The following is a 19,442-nucleotide window of genomic DNA, read 5'->3' as shown; positions in this document are numbered from 1 at the left end:
GGCCCCGTGTTGGTAAGTCTGGATCCGCTCCCAAAAAAAGTATGGGCACGGCAGGAAAGCAAGGGGCGCTGTAAGCACGTTTGTCACAGCATACTCCAGTGCGGGCCTCCTGCAACTCCACGCCATATTAATCCAGGCAAAACCGGTAAGGTTGCGCTAGTCCCCCAGCCGAGGGACTTCTGTAGTATATGGCACTGGCCTCTGTCTAGCAGGGAGGAAACACTAACAAATTTTGTGTTCCCACCAGGCCAGGAAGCTCCTAATCATGGCGGCTGGTGTTTATCCGCATGAGGGGGGTGGGACTGCTCTGTGAGCGCGACGTGTTACGTCATGCCGCACCTGAGTGTCACAGCAAATATGAGTGTCACAGCAAATGGTCTGAATACTTATGACCATGTGATATTTCTGTTTTTCTTGTTTAATAAATTAGGAAAATATTAACCACCTGGGTACAATGATACAAAGTGAAAAGGTGGTGTGAATACTTTCCGTACCCACTGTATGTACAGTCCCCTACCACCATTAATACATATATATGTATTAGGATGTATAATAAACTAATAGAGAAGAGTGTCTTCAAGCTTGTGGTCATGAGATATTTGTCATAAGTGTCTGAGACCAAAACTATTATAGTTTCTCATCCATCTCAACCAGTCAAAGCTCAGATTTTATTTCATAAACTGCTGTGGTAAAATTAAAGCTGAGCTGTAATTGGTTGTCATGAACAACTAGAACACTTTTGCTCTCAGGAACTTCTTATAAATCTCCAAGTGTATATGTGTAAATAATCATGTCAATGAACAATTGAGCCTAAACATTCCTTGTCCATTTAAAAAATTAGAAATGTTTCCATTAGATCAGCACTAATGAGCTATTTATGAATGTCATCAGGGAAGTCAAAGTTATTTCTAAATTTCACCTACTGAATTGCAGGCTTGTAAGAGAAATAATAAAGAATAATGACTCGTGAAGAGGAATTACCTGACTGGCAGACTTCTCAAGAATTTTATGAAAAATATGAGCCCAAGGAGATCCTGGGAAGGTAAACTTTTTTTTTTTTTTTAAATGTAATCATACTTCTGTAGGGAGTTTCTTTTTTCAACACTCACACTTATGGCATCGGATATGAATTCAGATGGAGAAAAAATTTAGATCATTGTCCATGTACAACCTTTGAATATTTACTTCTGGGGGTGGCATTAAACAAATTGGATGGAAAATGGAACTCCAAAAATTGTTTTTGTTCAGACTGTTCTGTAAATTTATAATAAAAGGGTCACAAAAATATTTATTTGTTGATTTTCACTTACCCACCATTCCATTAGTACACTTTGTTTTTAAGAAAAGAAAATAGAACACTGAAATCAACACTAAATGGATTAAATTGGACCTCTTCTGAGCAGTTTACATTTTTTTCCCTAGACATCCTATTATCCTGGAATCAATCATGCACTCCCTCTTCACATCCTAATTTGAAGTGGTGTACTAAAATATGTATAATATAGTGGGATCAACTTTTAGCATAGACACCAGGGACAGAGACAGTCTTGACAGCGGAAATGCGTTTTCTATTTGGCTACCAAGATAATGCAAAAACAAAACAGAAAACAAAATCCTGCTCATCCCAGCACTACCTGTAGAGTAGCGATTCCCTCAATACAGAAGTGTATTGCCAACTGCTAGTGATACAAAGCTGGCTAGCCCTCCAGAGCAATTTTACTCTGATCAAACCTGACTCTGGCTGGAAACCATCTTCTCAGCTGCACTGGGTAATTAGGGCTGTGCAGGTGCTGGTAAGGTCATGAACCCTTTACCACAGGTAAGAAAGTAATCGGAAAGGAACATACACCCCATCTATTACCTTCCCAGACGCTGTTTGTGACAAAGCATTGCCTTGCTTAGAGACTTGGTGATGTTCCACATAGAATTTAAAGCTTCTAAACCAACATGAGAGGTGTCTGCCTGGACCACAAACTCTTTAATAAGATTTGGGGCTATGGTCTTCTGTACAACAGCTCCTTTAACTGGTGGAACGTCTGATCTGCTTTCTCATCCCAACTAGACTATAGCAGATTTTGATTTTGGTAAGGCCTGTGAGGGGTTTGACAGTTGTGGAAAAGTTTGGCTATTCTTAAGAAAGCCCTTAATTTCTAATAGCCTCAACCTTATCCAGTTGGTGCTTCCAGTCTGGGCTAAATATAACAACATTATCTAAATAGGCTTCAGCAAACTCCTTGCAAGGCTGTAAAATTACATCCATCAGTCTTTGAATGTAGCCGGGGCACCATGTAGGCCAACCGGGAGAACTACATATTGTAAATGACCATCAGGTGTATAAAATGCAGTTCCTTTGCCGCTTCAGTAATTGGCACTTGCCAATAGCCTTTGGTCAGGTCCAAAGTGGTGATATACCTTGCATAGCCTAATCTTTCAATCTGGATCTGTCATTATCCCATGCTGTATGACATAGGCCTTTGATATATGGATTGATTACTACTGAAATCTTTTCCCGCATTTCAACCACATGTTCAATAAGGCAATGCTGTGGCATGTGTTCCTGTTGCCAAGTTCCCTTGGCTATGTCTAATAGCCACCTGGGTTGTCTACCGTACAACAAGTCAAATGGAGAAAATCCTGTGGACGACAGTGGTACCTCCCTTATAGAGAACATTAAATAGGTAAAAGGGGGTGCTATTTTTCCTATATATATACATGTACACACATACTAAAATGCTCTGTATTTTGACTGCATTTCTTGTTGATGGTTTCTGAACTTTTTGCAGAGGGGTGAGTAGCGTGGTACGTCGATGTATCTACAAGCCCACCAGGGGGGATTTTGCCGTCAAGATTATTGATATCACTGGTGACCATTTGACAACAGATGAAATTAAAGAGCTCAGAGAAGCTACCATAAAAGAGATTGATATATTACAGAAGGTCTCAGGACACCCGAATGTCAGTGAGTAATAAATTTAATAGTTTAAAATTATTTTATTTACTTAATATAGGGGCAGCATAGTGGCTTAGTAGTTAGCATTACAGCCTTGAAGCGCTGGAGTCCTGGGTTCAAGTCCCAGGGTCAACATCTGCAAAGAGTTTGTATGTTCTCTCCATTTGCGTGGGTTTCCTCCAGGTCCTCCAGTTTCTCCCACACTCCAAAACATACTGGTAGTTTGATTAGATTGTCAGCCTAATGGGGACAGGGACTGATTTGGCAAAGTCTGTGCAGCGCTGCGTATTCTGTGTGTGCAATATAAATAAAGAATTATTATTATTAATATGATCATATTAGCCAATACTAACATCAGATAGGCTCCTAAAATAGGGGAGACCTCCCAAAGTCCTGTAAGATTAACACAGAAGATGAGTGTCTCTAACAGTCTGCACTACTTTCATGTACCTGCCAATAAGGCGAGAACAGGAAGGGAAAAAAGTGTTGTTCCTAAAGTATCGCTTACATTTGAGCAATCTGAGTAAAAGCAAAGAATGATTGTCAACATCCAACATTCCACTAATACACTGCGGTCATGGCCAAAAGTTTTGAGAATGACACAAATATTATATTTTTACATGATCTGTTGCCCTCTGGTTTTTATGTGTGTTTGTCAGATGTTCTGTCAGATCACATACAGAAATACAAGTGCAATCATATTATGAGTAACAAAAGCTTTTATTGACAGTTAGAATGAGTTAATGCAGCAAGTCAATATTTGCAGTGTTGACCCTTCTTCTTCAGGACCTCTGCAATTCTCCCTGGCAGCTCTCAATCAACTTCTGGACCAAATCCTGACTGATAGCAGTCCATTCTTGCACAATCAATGCTTACATTTTGTCACAATTTGTTGGTTTTTGTTTGTCCATCCGTCTCTTGATGATTGACCACAAGTTCTCAATGGGATTAAGATTTGGGGAGTTTCCAGGCCATGGACCCAAAATCTCTATGTTTTGTTCCCTGAGCCATTTAGTTATCACCTTTGCTTTATGGCAAGGTGCTCCATCATGCTGGAAAAGGCATTGTTGATCACCAAGCTGCTGTTGGATGGTTGGGAGAAGTTGCTCTTGGAGGACATTCTGGTACCAATCTTTATTCATGGATGTGTTTTTAGGCAAGACTGTGAGAGAGCCGATTCCCTTGGCTGAGAAGCAAAACCACACATGAATGGTTGCAGGGTGCTTTACAGTTGGCATGAGACAAGACTGGTGGTATCGCTCACCTTGTCTTCTCTGAACAAGCTGTTTTCCAGATGTTCCAAACAATCGGAAAGGGGATTCATCAGAGAAAATTACTTTACCCCAGTCCTCAGCAGTCCACTCCCTGTACCTTTTGCAGAATATCAGTCAGTCTCTGATGTTTTTTCTGGAGAGAAGTGGCTTCTTCCCTTGACACCAGGCCTTGCTCCAAGAGTCTCCGCCTCACAGTGCTTGCAGATGCACTCACACCTACCTGCTGCCATTCCTGAGCTAGCTCTGCACTGCTGGTAGCCCGATCCCGAAGCTGAAAACTTTTAAGAGATGGTCCTGGCGCTTGCTGGTCCTTCTTGGGTGCCCTGGAGCCTTTTTGGCTCCTTGAATTCCTTGATGATACGATAGTTTGTTGACTGAGGTGCAATCTTTCTAGCTGCAATACTCTTCCGTGTTAGGCCAGTTTTGTGCAGTGCAATGATGACTGCACGTGTTTCTTTAGAGATAACTATGGTTAACAGAAGAGAAACAATGATGCCAAGCACTGGCCTCCTTTTAAAGTGTCCAGTGGTGTGATTCTTACTTAATCATGACAGATTGATCTCCAGCCCTGTCCTCATCAACATCCACACCTGTGTTAACGGAACAATCACTGAAATGATGTTAGCTGCTCCTTTTAAGGCAGGCCTAACATATATTACACTGTGCACTCCACACAGTACACATCACACCATATCACATCAGGAATATAACATCCCGGGGAAATGTTAATGTTCCACTCCTATTGTGGTCTACCTGATTGTGTGCACAAATAGGAGTTGATCCAAAACAGAGATGACCAGTAAATTGGATATTTGCATGTCTGTGTTCTGTATCCACTCCTGCTGTGACTATCAATCCTGAGGCTTTTCATTCCTTCTGACAGATGAAATGAAGGGGAAAACCAAACATAGTGGCAACATCATAGAGAGGTGGAGGGTGAAAACAGCATTATGGAAATCACAGGGTGTTCCAGGGAGACAGCGGTCAGTTGGCAGCAGTGTGAGTAGGACGCAGAGTTGCTCAATGACAAATTATGGAGGTAGCAACAACATGGAAGGCTACAGAGTGACACAATGACAGGTGGGGAGGTGGCAGCAACATGGTAGGCCATAGAGTGGCACAATGATAGAGTGTGGAGCTGTGGGCAGAAGGAGGTCAGAGAGTGGCACAATGACAAATTCCTTACCTGGCAGCAACTTGGTAGGCCACAGTGTGGCACAATGACAGTGTGTGGAGGTGGCAGCAATATGGTAGCCCGCAGAGTGGCACAATGACAGAGTGTGGAGGTGGTGGCAGCAGCAGGAGGTTAGAAAGTGGCACAATGACATAGTGTAGAGGTGGTTGACAATTCCAGTCCCTGGTAAAGATGGTGACGCTGCATGTGCTGACGCAGGGCCACAAGAACTGACGCCCTGGACTTTGAGAAAAAATTCAATTGTAAAATAAGGGGGTATAGCTGCATTCACACTGCAGTACTGGGGATGTATATATACGGCCGATATATATTCAGCCTATATACGTCCCCCATAGACGTACGGCAATGTATGCACGGTGCCCTACAGGAACAGTATGGTGCAGCACACGTACCGCTCCGTACCCAGTGAAAAGATAGGACACGTCCTATCTTTTCTCGGCTTACGGCGCCTTGCGCTATGTTCCTGCTCTATGGAGAGGTCATATGTATATGATTCCCTGTGAATTTTCTTTTTAGCACTTTACCACGTGCGCACACCCTGGGGTCACAAGTGTTCACCTTTTATTTTTATTTGATAGTTGGTATGTGAATTAATAATTATTCAAACTTATTAGTATTGAGAGCATTTGATCTTAGTATATTGTTATACAAATGAACAATTTCTACACTTTTCTTTACATGAATTGGTCTGTGTCTTATGTATCGAAGTATCATGAAACATAGCATATATATATACTGTGTATATATATATGTATATATATATATATGTATATATATATATATATATATATATATATACAGGCAGTCCCCGGGTTACATACAAGATAGGGTCTGGAGGTTTGTTCTTAAGTTGAATTTGTATGTAAGTCGAAACTGTATATTTTATAATTGAAGTTCTAGACAATTTTTTTTCTTTTGCCCCAGTGACAATTGGAGTTTCAAAATTTTTGGTGTAATTGGACCAAGAATTATCAATAAAGCTTCATTACAGGCATCTTACAGCTGATCATTGCAGTCTGGAACTATAGTAAAGCATCCAGAGAGCTTCACCACAGGTCACAGTGGGCAGAGGGGTCCGTCTGTAACTATGGGTTGTCTGTAAGTCGGGTGTCCTTAAGTAGGAGACCGCCTGTATATATATATATATATATATATATATATATATATATACACGGACTAATATACTGAGGATTCACTCTCCCACACCTATAACCATTGAAAATGAATGCCAGAACAGCAAAAACCAGCAGGGGTAGCACCTGCCCTATCTTTTGTGTATCAGTCAAAACATATCACCTACGATTTTTAACTAACATGAAGTAAAATGTGTCACCAGAAAACTTTAAATCTCCTGGATATATTAAGCCGTTCCAAAGTTTTAACCATATATAGTGACACGTCAGAATCTAATCGTAGGGTTTGGTCAGGAAGGTGAAAAGTGGCTTCAGTGGTTAAATTAACACAGAATCTTGGACTAACGTATTTTAGATGAATTAGTTAATACATAGATATTAAGTATAAACAATATTCAAAAAAAAACAAACAAAGTTTTCTCTATTTATTTATTGCAGTCCAACTGAAAGACAGTTATGAGTCCCATACATTCTTCTTTCTTGTCTTCGATCTGTAAGTATACTCTGAATTTATTTGTTGTAAATACAGAACTTATCAAATTGACACATTTTAACATTTTGATATTGGCAATCATACTAATACATACTACTATAATTTGTAAGTACATAAAAACAACCTAGATAGAAACGCCTAGCAAAGCAGAAAGTGAAATCTGTGAAAAATGAACATTGGCAGTATTTCATGTTCTGAATTTGCAGAATTACTGTACAATGTAACAGGAGTGATGCATTGGGATTGTTATCAGTACTCTATGCCTTCTATCAGATTTAGATAAGACAGCCAGGACAAAGGTTACTCAGGAAAGTCAGCAACTTAGAGCAAACATGTCTGTAAAAGGGATTTTCATAGTGTCACCAGTTTAATTGATGCCTATTGATCATACCAAAAATACACCTATCAACAACGAGGCTTTTGTTGCTAAATAAGGGTCTAAAAACAGTGCAAAGATATTGTGGTAAGGATTGCTTACAGAAAATTTTACTAGAAGCAGCGCATTGTGGTTGCCTGGAGCAATTTGGCTGGTATTTTAATAGGTTTGGGTCTGGTAGTTATTGGGTTAAACTACATCTATAAATGTATAGCAGCTAGTATTTTGGGGGGAAATCAGGGCAGATATTTAAAAAGAGGTACTGAAGCTGGCACTTATATGGCACTGTGGTTTTCAATGAGGTCATGTTGCTGTTACTGTAGCAAGGCCTGTTTCTTCCACCATGCGCAGCGGGCGACTGCCCTGGGCGCCACCCGGAGGAGGAAACGGGGAGCCACCCATTGCCCCAGCACATAAAAACAATAAACTCATTACTCACCTTCCTGTGCTCCCCACAGCTCCTTGGCATTCCTTAGCAGAAACACAAAGAGAGACAGATCGGCAAGCTCTGTCTGGAGAAGACGAGTTACATGGAGCTGTGAAAGTTGAGTAAGGAGTTACTGGGGCAGTGTGTTGGGGACTACCAGTATACTGCGGGGCAGTGTGCTAGGGCTACCTACATACTGAAAGGGGAGCTGTTGTTCACTATTGCCTTGGAACCACTAGCTTGCAGGATTCGTCAGTCACGGGATATACTGGGTTTTAGTCATGGTGAGATTCATGAAAAAATTTCATTATACGCTGATGACATCCTGCTTTTTTGCGGTTCCCATGAAACCATCTCAAGAGTTTTTTCAGTGTTTTCAGAATTTGGGAAGCGGTCTGGACTTATGATAAATTGGCAGAAATCTGCCTGTCTTCCAGTAGATCCTTTAGGTGGTTTCATGCCCAGGGATATAGAAATTTTGGGATTTGATGACTCTGTAGAACAACCCTGTATTAAGCTGGAGATCTTGATGCTCCCCTTAGAAAAGGGAGGCTATGGTCTGCCAGATATTAAAGTTTATTTTTTAACCGCTAAAATATGTTCTGGCTTGGGACTCTCTTCTTTTGGCGGACTCTCATCCTAGGACATAACGGACTGATGAGGCCACAACGAAGCTTAATATATTGGAAATTTTGGAAACTGGCATATGGGATGGGCAATACATACTGAAAGGGGGGCAGTATGCTGGGGGTTACCTATATACTGGTGGGCAGTGTGCTGGGACTACCTATATACTGGGGTTGTGTGCTGTGGCTACCTATCTATATAATTTGGGGTGTGCTGTGGCCTAATATCTATATATTGGGGAATGTGCTGGGGCTATCTATATACTGGGGCACATGCAGGGACTATCTATATACTGGGGCACATGCAGGGACTATCTATATACTGGGGCACATGCAGGGACTATCTATATACTGGGGCACATGCAGGGACTATCTATATACTGGGGCACATGCAGGGACTATCTATATACTGGGGCACATGCAGGGACTATCTCTTTACTGGGGCGATGTGCTTTGGCTACCTATATGATGTGCTTGGCTACTGGGGACCAGTGTGCTCGGGCTATTAGAATATAGCTAATACAGGTGGCACAATATGTATCTATATTTATTACAGAGTGCACAGTTTGAATTAAAATGGGGGACTGCATGTATTCATTTATTATGTGAGTACTGTATACACGTATATTAGAGGGCTCTGTACCTATGTAAATTCATTTGGGATACTCTATATATGTGTATAGGTAATGTCAATTGGTCCTTGTGCTGTGTTTCTGGGCAAAGCTCGGTTCTAGTATTGTACTTGCGTAGTGAACTCCGTACTCTTATTAAATCTGGGGTGTCACATGGTGATTATTAAGACTGGTGGACTTTTTTATTAAATTTTCAACAGAACAATACAGATAATCCACAGAGCATGACCATAGCCAGGAAAGCATAAACATAGCAAGATAATGCCAGCTGTAATGGAAGAATGTCAAGTTTAGACAGCTATGCTATACTCAGGGCCGGCTCCAGGTTTCAGTAGGCCCCTGGGCGACAGAACCTCAGGGGGCCCCTTTGCAGTGAACTCACGTGGCAGCATTTAAAATTCAGAAACTAAAACAGTCTCCTGTGACCTAAAATATTCCCTAATTTATCATCCCAAACAGCCGTATCAAGGTCAGGGCAGTTTTGAGGTCATTCAACCAACAGGACAAGCCTAAAACTTTGTGCCCCTCTGCCAAGTAATAAAACTGAAGCTTCAACACAGCTGCTGCGGAACCTCATAATACACCCCTCAGCTGCTGCGGAATCTCATAATACACCCCTCAGCTGCTGCGAAACCTCATAATACACCCCTCAGCTGCTGCGAAACCTTATAACACACCCTTCAGCTGCTGCGGAACCTCATAATACACCCCTCAGCTGCTGCGAAACCTCATAATACATCCCTCAGCTGCTGCAGAACCTCATAATACATCCCTCAGCTGCTACGGAACCTCATAATACACCCCTCAGCTGCTGCAGAATCTCATAATACACCCCTCAGCTGCTGCGGAACCTCATAATACATCCCTCAGCTGCTGCAGAACCTCATAATACATCCCTCAGCTGCTACGGAACCTCATAATACACCCCTCAGCTGCTGCGGAATCTCATAATACACCCCTCAGCTGCTGCGGAACCTCAGAATACACCCCTCAGCTGCTGCGGAACCTCATAATACATCCCTCAGCTGCTGCAGAACCTCATAATACATCCCTCAGCTGCTACGGAACCTCATAATACACCCCTCAGCTGCTGCAGAATCTCATAATACACCCCTCAGCTGCTGCGGAACCTCATAATACATCCCTCAGCTGCTGCAGAACCTCATAATACATCCCTCAGCTGCTACGGAACCTCATAATACACCCCTCAGCTGCTGCAGAATCTCATAATACACCCCTCAGCTGCTGCGGAACCTCAGAATACACCCTTCAGCTGCTGCGGAACCTCATAATACACCCCTCAGCTGCTGCGGAACCTCATAATACACCCCTCAGCTGCTGCGGAACCTCATAATAGACTCCTCAGCTGCTACGGAACCTCATAATACACCCTTCAGGTGCTGCGGAACCTAATAATACATCCCTCAGCTGCTGCGGAACCTCATAATATACCCCTCAGCTGCTGCGGAACCTCAGAATACACCCCTCAGCTGCTGCGAAACCTCATAACACACCCTTCAGCTGCTACGGAACCTCATAATACACCCTTCAGGTGCTGCGGAACCTAATAATACATCCCTCAGCTGCTGCGGAACCTCATAATATACCCCTCAGCTGCTGCGGAACCTCAGAATACACCCCTCAGCTGCTGCAAAACCTCATAATACACCCCTCAGCTGCTGCGAAACCTCATAATACCTATGTAAATTCATTTGGGATACTCTATATATGTGTATAGGTAATGTCAATTGGTCCTTGTGCTGTGTTTCTGGGCAAAGCTCGGTTCTAGTATTGTACTTGCGTAGTGAACTCCGTACTCTTATTAAATCTGGGGTGTCACATGGTGATTATTAAGACTGGTGGACTTTTTTATTAAATTTTCAACAGAACAATACAGATAATCCACAGAGCATGACCATAGCCAGGAAAGCATAAACATAGCAAGATAATGCCAGCTGTAATGGAAGAATGTCAAGTTTAGACAGCTATGCTATACTCAGGGACGGCTCCAGGTTTCAGTAGGCCCCTGGGCGACAGAACCTCAGGGGGCCCCTTTGCAGTGAACTCACGTGGCAGCATTTAAAATTCAGAAACTAAAACAGTCTCCTGTGACCTAAAATATTCCCTAATTTATCATCCCAAACAGCCGTATCAAGGTCAGGGCAGTTTTGAGGTCATTCAACCAACAGGACAAGCCTAAAACTTTGTGCCCCTCTGCCAAGTAATAAAACTGAAGCTTCAACACAGCTGCTGCGGAACCTCATAATACACCCCTCAGCTGCTGCGGAATCTCATAATACACCCCTCAGCTGCTGCGAAACCTCATAATACACCCCTCAGCTGCTGCGAAACCTTATAACACACCCTTCAGCTGCTGCGGAACCTCATAATACACCCCTCAGCTGCTGCGGAACCTCATAATACATCCCTCAGCTGCTGCAGAACCTCATAATACATCCCTCAGCTGCTACGGAACCTCATAATACACCCCTCAGCTGCTGCAGAATCTCATAATACACCCCTCAGCTGCTGCGGAACCTCAGAATACACCCTTCAGCTGCTGCGGAACCTCATAATACACCCCTCAGCTGCTGCGGAACCTCATAATACACCCCTCAGCTGCTGTGGAACCTCATAATAGACTCCTCAGCTGCTACGGAACCTCATAATACACCCTTCAGGTGCTGCGGAACCTAATAATACATCCCTCAGCTGCTGCGGAACCTCATAATATACCCCTCAGCTGCTGCGGAACCTCAGAATACACCCCTCAGCTGCTGCGAAACCTCATAACACACCCTTCAGCTGCTACGGAACCTCATAATACACCCTTCAGGTGCTGCGGAACCTAATAATACATCCCTCAGCTGCTGCGGAACCTCATAATATACCCCTCAGCTGCTGCGGAACCTCAGAATACACCCCTCAGCTGCTGCAAAACCTCATAATACACCCCTCAGCTGCTGCAAAACCTCATAATATCTATGTAAATTCATTTGGGATACTCTATATATGTGTATAGGTAATGTCAATTGGTCCTTGTGCTGTGTTTCTGGGCAAAGCTCGGTTCTAGTATTGTACTTGCGTAGTGAACTCCGTACTCTTATTAAATCTGGGGTGTCACATGGTGATTATTAAGACTGGTGGACTTTTTTATTAAATTTTCAACAGAACAATACAGATAATCCACAGAGCATGACCATAGCCAGGAAAGCATAAACATAGCAAGATAATGCCAGCTGTAATGGAAGAATGTCAAGTTTAGACAGCTATGCTATACTCAGGGACGGCTCCAGGTTTCAGTAGGCCCCTGGGCGACAGAACCTCAGGGGGCCCCTTTGCAGTGAACTCACGTGGCAGCATTTAAAATTCAGAAACTAAAACAGTCTCCTGTGACCTAAAATATTCCCTAATTTATCATCCCAAACAGCCGTATCAAGGTCAGGGCAGTTTTGAGGTCATTCAACCAACAGGACAAGCCTAAAACTTTGTGCCCCTCTGCCAAGTAATAAAACTGAAGCTTCAACACAGCTGCTGCGGAACCTCATAATACACCCCTCAGCTGCTGCGGAATCTCATAATACACCCCTCAGCTGCTGCGAAACCTCATAATACACCCCTCAGCTGCTGCGAAACCTTATAACACACCCTTCAGCTGCTGCGGAACCTCATAATACACCCCTCAGCTGCTGCGGAACCTCATAATACATCCCTCAGCTGCTGCAGAACCTCATAATACATCCCTCAGCTGCTACGGAACCTCATAATACACCCCTCAGCTGCTGCAGAATCTCATAATACACCCCTCAGCTGCTGCGGAACCTCAGAATACACCCTTCAGCTGCTGCGGAACCTCATAATACACCCCTCAGCTGCTGCGGAACCTCATAATACACCCCTCAGCTGCTGTGGAACCTCATAATAGACTCCTCAGCTGCTACGGAACCTCATAATACACCCTTCAGGTGCTGCGGAACCTAATAATACATCCCTCAGCTGCTGCGGAACCTCATAATATACCCCTCAGCTGCTGCGGAACCTCAGAATACACCCCTCAGCTGCTGCGAAACCTCATAACACACCCTTCAGCTGCTACGGAACCTCATAATACACCCTTCAGGTGCTGCGGAACCTAATAATACATCCCTCAGCTGCTGCGGAACCTCATAATATACCCCTCAGCTGCTGCGGAACCTCAGAATACACCCCTCAGCTGCTGCAAAACCTCATAATACACCCCTCAGCTGCTGCGAAACCTCATAATACACCCCTCAGCTGCTGCGGAACCTCATAATACACCCCTCAGCTGCTGTGGAACCTCATAATAGACTCCTCAGCTGCTACGGAACCTCATAATACACCCTTCAGGTGCTGCGGAACCTAATAATACATCCCTCAGCTGCTGCGGAACCTCATAATATACCCCTCAGCTGCTGCGAAACCTCATAATACACCCCTCAGCTGCTGCGGAACCTCATAATACACCCCTCAGCTGCTGCGGAACCTCAAAATACTCACCTCAGCTGCTGCGGAACCTCATAATACAGATCACTGCTGCTGCCTAAAATCATAATACACACTTCAGCTGCTTCTATACATCATAATAACAGTTCAGCTGCTGCAGAACCTCCTAATACACAACTTTGCTGCTGCAGAATCTCATAATACACATCACTGCTGAAACAGAAGCCTCTCTCCTTCTCATGTACATACAAACCAACAGGCATTCACACATGCACAGGGCCGATTCTAGCATATTTGCTGCCTGAGGCGAATATTAAAATGCTGCCCCCCGCAGCATCTCCACCCGGCGTCCCTAAAATACCACAGTCACTTACAGTATAAAGTCTCCTGGATAACAACACTGTGCTCCTAAATATTATATACCCCTCACAGCACAACTGACCACACTCTCCCCACATACAAAACATCCCTTCCTTATTATATATATTCTACTGGAATTATAGCATGCACAGCACTCCAATCAATATACAAACCCCCAATTTATTAATACAGACCCCTAACATTTGGTTTACATGATGCAAAGTAATCCTAAGTATGGTATCCTATAACTAATATATCCCACCCTGTTATTATGGTACATGTGAATTTATATAGAGTGCTACCCTAATTAATGTAAATATATAGCATCCCCTAATGAATATATATATACAGGCAGTCCCCGGGTTACATACAAGATAGGGTCTGCAGGTTTGTTCTTAAGTTGAATTTGTATGTAAGTCGGATCTGTATATTTTATCATTGTAATCCCAAACAGAACTTTTTTGGTCTCTGTGACAATTGGATTTTAAAAATGTTGGGTTGTCATAAGAATCAATATTAACACTAAAGCTTCATTACAGACGCCTGTGAAAACTGTTACAGCTGATGATTGTAGCCTAGGACTAAAGTACAATAAATTACCAATATCCAGAGGTCAGTTTGTAACTATGGGTCGTATGTAAGTCGAGTGTTCTTAAGTAGGGGACCGCCTGTATATTTTATTTTTATAGGCCCCCCCCCCAGTATAAACAGTATCCGGCCCCATATAAATATATACAGCCCCCCCAGAATTAACAGAGTATGGTCCCCCATATAAATATATACAGCCCCCCAGAATAAACAGAATACGGTCCCCCATATAAATATATACAGCTCCACAGAATAAACAGCATCTGGCCCCCAATATAAATATATATAGCCCCCCCAGTGTAATAAGAATTTGGCCTCTCATATAAATATATACAGCCCCCCCAGAATAAACGGAATCTGGCCCCCAATATAAATATATACAGCCCCCCCAGTGTAATACGAATTTGGCCCCTCATATAAATATATACAGCCCCCCCAGAATAAACGGAATCTGGCCCCCAATATAAATATATACAGCCCCCCGAGTGTAATAAGAATTTGGCCCCTCATATAAATATATACAGCTCCACAGAATAAACAGCATCTGGCCCCCCCATATAAATATATACAGCCCCCCCAGAATAAACGGCTCCCCAGTGTAAAAAAAAAAAAAAGGAATCTGGCCTCATATAAGCATATATAGAAGATCTACTAGTACCACTACAAACACCCCCCACACACACACCCCCGTTACAGGAGTAATCGCCCCCTAATATACAGGCAGTCCCCGGGTTACATACAAGATAGGGTCTGGAGGTTTGTTCTTAAGTTGAATTTGTATGTAAGTCGAAACTGTATATTTTATAATGGAAGTTCTAGACAATTTTTTTTCTTTTGCCCCAGTGACAATTGGAGTTTCAAAATTTTTGGTGTAATTGGACCAAGAATTATCAATAAAGCTTCATTACAGACACATTACAGCTGATCATTGCAGTCTGGGACTATAGTAAAGCATCCAGAGAGCTTCACCAGAGGTCACAGTGGGCAGAGGGGTCCGTCTGTAACTATGGGTTGTCTGTAAGTCGGGTGTCCTTAAGTAGGGGACCGCCTGTATATATGGCCACATTTAATTGATTGGACAGTAAAAATAATAAAACTTCTACTTACCCCCGAGCAGGGTGGTCCCACGGAGCGCGGCTCCCGTCTTCAGGCGCCTCTTCTGGCAGCTGCGGCTCCGCACTGTGCGGAGTGACGCCAGCAGCCGTAAAGGCGCTGTGTCGCTCGGCATGCAAATCGCACCTGTTTCTTAAAGAGACAGGTGCGATTTATCTGCAGGGCAATTCGGGTGCCGGCGGGCGCCCGAATCGTCCGCATTGGAGCGGCAAAATGCCGCTTTTAAAGAGGTACGCATTCTGCCACCCGAGGCGAGATTTTCATCTCGCCTCATCGCAGATGCGGCCCTGCACATGCAGCAAGACATATATACAGGCAGTCACACATGCAGGCAAGTATAGCTACATGCAGACAGCTACATGCAGGGACATCACACATAACATACACTCACTATATAGATCAGTAATACACAGACATACATGTGACATACCATTACACCCTATGGTGTCTGCAGCAGCCCTGGTATCAACACAAGAGGAGTCTTTAGGCTTCTCCTCCTCCATGTCCCGATCTCTAAGCTGCCAGATCTCTACTATACTGCAGCTCCGTTTGAAGAGGAGATGGGGGAAGGGTGGGTTAACCCATTATGTGCTGTATCTCACAGGCTGCTCAGCAGCCTTTAACTGTCCTGTGCCTTGTCCGAGTGAGGGAGGAACAGTGCAGGGCACAGGACACTTCCTCAGTCAAAACAGGAAGTGAAGATGTGAACAGCGTGTGTGGGCCCCCGGCAGCTCTCGGGGCCCCGGCACTTGCCCAGGTAATCCAGGTGCTGGAGCCGGGCCTGGCTAAACTTTGTGAAGATGGTTATACATTTTCCAAAATTCACATATCTTCATTTCTGTAAATAGTAGTGGGCCCCTTCCAAGGGGAAAATACACAAAGGGTAGCCAAAAAAAGAAGAAAAATTAAACCATGCAAAAAACAGGACCAATAAATCAGACGAAGACAAGACTGCGAAAACGGGGGGGGGGGGGGGGGGGTAAAAAACCACAGGTCCAGCTTGTGGGGTGTACTTTTAATGAATTCACCACCACCAGCCGCCAAACATGGAGGTGGTTAAAAATCTGAAGTAGGTGTGATAGGTAATAGCAGACACAAAACATGCCAAAATACTAAAATAGCAACAGGTTATAGCCACTGACACCTTTTTCAAACTACTACTGAAGACCTATATGCCCCGGCTATAGGGCTATAAATATTGATGCAAAAGCATTTTAGTGACCTTTGTCTTTCACTTTTAGCACCTGTTTATTTAGTCTGCCAAAGGTCTCTGTCTTACCAGACTACTAGGCACAATTCTATCCAGGGTACATCCCATCTCCTTCTCCATTTTTTTTGACAACTCCAGAAGTGGGGGGAAAAAGTTGCCTAATAAGTAAACCTTATAGCTTTCATTGTAGCCATAGCTTACATTGTCCCCATTGTCATAAGATAAGTATCAATGATGCTCATTAACCCCTTACAGGCCTAAAGCCTTCCAAAAATACAGCTAGTGGCAGGTTACATTAGCGCCTTTGTGACTATCTGACACCCTTCTTAGCTAAAAACAGGCATCCTTGAATACCAGGTAAAATTTTAAAGTTGAATATATGGGAATCTGAGGGAAACTAGTTTTAGATACATGGGCTCTATGGAAGCCTGACACTAGCTGTATTTGTGAAAATGAGGTGACAGGTTCCCTTAGAACACTTAGAATCCGGTGGTTGCTTATTTGATCTGTTTGTGCTAATAATATTTATTCTATGGCTACTTTGTGCATCCTTTATACCGACGATTGCACCTGTTTGTATTTTTAATCTCTACATTTTTCTAATTTGTTGCTATTAAATTTTGTCCAGTAAAGTATAGACCTACTTGATTTTATATTTTACAATTACAGCACTGGATTGTATAAATGATATAAAAGTGAAATTCAAGTCCATTAAAATAGCGAATCCATCTTGGCACAAAAGTTAATGAGGCTAATTTAACATCTAGGCAATGTGAAACTGAATAATGTTTATGTAAACTTGATATCTGTGATCAACACTTGTCAGAAGGTTACAATCCATGTAAAATATAATATTTGTGGCTCAGAATAAGAAAAGAAAATGTATGAATTGTAAAATAAATGAATAATGAACAAATCTACCTGATGTTCTGCTTAGAACAACATCTTTGTTTAATTGAAAGATAAATTAATTAGCAATGAGGGAATTACATTTCACACAGTACATGTCAGTTACAAATTCAAAAGAATGCAGCACCTTATCTGTGGGAAGAGCTCAAACGACCTTCTCGGATGGATCCAGAACATCCGAAGATTCTGATGAATAATATTAAAGGGCATATAAAGGTAGATCGGGTGGTAGGTGAATCAATGGGACGTGAGGATAGCCCTTTTAAGGGCTAATCCTCACGTCCCCGCACTTTTTTGTAAACTTTTATTACCCTAATATGTTAATCTTGTTATGCGGCTACTTGGGCGTGGAGTAGCCGCATCTGAGGTTACACGAGGCGGCTACTCCACGCCCCGGTAGCCACTTTACCCCTCCTACTCACCATGTTCGGCGCGCAGCAGCTCGTAGCTGCGCGCCCTCGTCCGACGATCCTGCCGTCTGCACATGCGCAGACGGCAGGATTGGTGGACGAGGGCGCGCAGCTACGAGCAGCTGCGCGCCGAACATGGTGATTAGGAGGGGTAAAGTGGCTACTCCACGCCCAAGTAGCCGCATAACAAAATTAACATATTAGGGTAATAAAAGTTTACAAAAAAGTGCGGGGACGTGAGGATTAGCCCTTAAAAGGGCTATCCTCACGTCCCATTGATTCACCTACCACCCGATCTACCTTTATAGGTAGATTTGTGGTGGTAGGTTTCCTTTAAGTAGTGTGGCCGGAGCTCTATAAAATCTTCTAGTCCCTCACTTTTATTCCAAATTCATACGTGTTACAAATATATCTTCCAATGGAGTCCCTTGACTTGTGGATTTGTTATGCGCATTTTATCTGATTTTATGTGAGTAGAATTGAAAATAAATTACTGAATTGGTGGAACTATCTACGCTATGTCCGTATTTTTTTCTCTATATAGCGGGATATGCTACTAGGAGAATGTTAAGGACTAACATCTAAGCAGTTCCGTGTCTGGATGGTGCCTTATTTTTCGTCTGAGGCGTTAATGGTTCACCAGGTCAAGGGACTCCATTGGAAGATATATTTGTAACACGTATGAATTTGGAATAAAACTGAGGGACCAGAAGATTATATAGAGCTCCAGTCACACTACTTAATATAGTACATGTCAGTCAAGGTACACAAAGAATATCTTAGACTTTACACTTCAACAGTTGAATAAGGTTTATGAATGTCATTCTAATAACATTAGGATTCCTGTCTAAAGCCAAATGGTTATTTGGGATTTTCTCTTAAGCATTCTGTGCATTGTTGAGTACAGTAGCTACCATCTTTTCTGTACAACAGCTGCCCCTGTGACCTTGGAAAGTAAGTGTTAACATGCTCAGATGTCCCTGTAACCTTTACTTTGACCAGTTATAATTACCGTATAAATTAATTTTAGCCCTTTGCTCTGTCTGACTGCATAACCATTACAGGCACATTTTGATCCCGACATGTTGGATAAGCCTTTTAAATAAGAGTTTGGCTAGATACTCGTCTAATATATATTTGGCCAAATACTAGTCTAATATATATACACACACCACGTTCCAAATTATTATGCAAATTATATTTATCTCTGATTTTCCTAAATGGTCAATGACAATCAGTATAATAAAAGTCATCAACAGCTAGAGTATAAATCCAATTTTAT

The 19,442-nt window shown here is 42.8% G+C and overlaps 1 protein-coding gene across 3 annotated transcripts in view; it reads left to right on the top strand.

Moving 5' to 3' along the window:
* Positions 1-19,442, top strand: part of PHKG1 (phosphorylase kinase catalytic subunit gamma 1) — a 47,053-nt gene that overhangs the window by 16,674 nt on the left and 10,937 nt on the right. For 2 of the 3 annotated variants that reach the window (XM_072136221.1, XM_072136222.1), the window contains exons 2-4: positions 934-1,042; positions 2,784-2,959; positions 6,991-7,045. In XM_072136221.1, the coding sequence (XP_071992322.1) occupies positions 960-1,042; positions 2,784-2,959; positions 6,991-7,045 (314 nt within the window). In that variant the 5' untranslated portion in view covers positions 934-959. Of the gene's footprint in view, positions 1-933; positions 1,043-2,783; positions 2,960-6,990; positions 7,046-19,442 lie in introns of those variants that run through there. The other variant, XM_072136223.1, reaches the window with a different exon arrangement.

The sequence above is a fragment of the Engystomops pustulosus genome, chromosome 2 (genome assembly GCF_040894005.1).
Source record: "Engystomops pustulosus chromosome 2, aEngPut4.maternal, whole genome shotgun sequence".
In the NCBI taxonomy this organism is placed as follows: domain Eukaryota; kingdom Metazoa; phylum Chordata; class Amphibia; order Anura; family Leptodactylidae; genus Engystomops; species Engystomops pustulosus.
The sequence above is the reverse complement of the archived record's forward strand: the minus strand, read 5'-3'. Positions and strand labels throughout refer to the sequence as shown.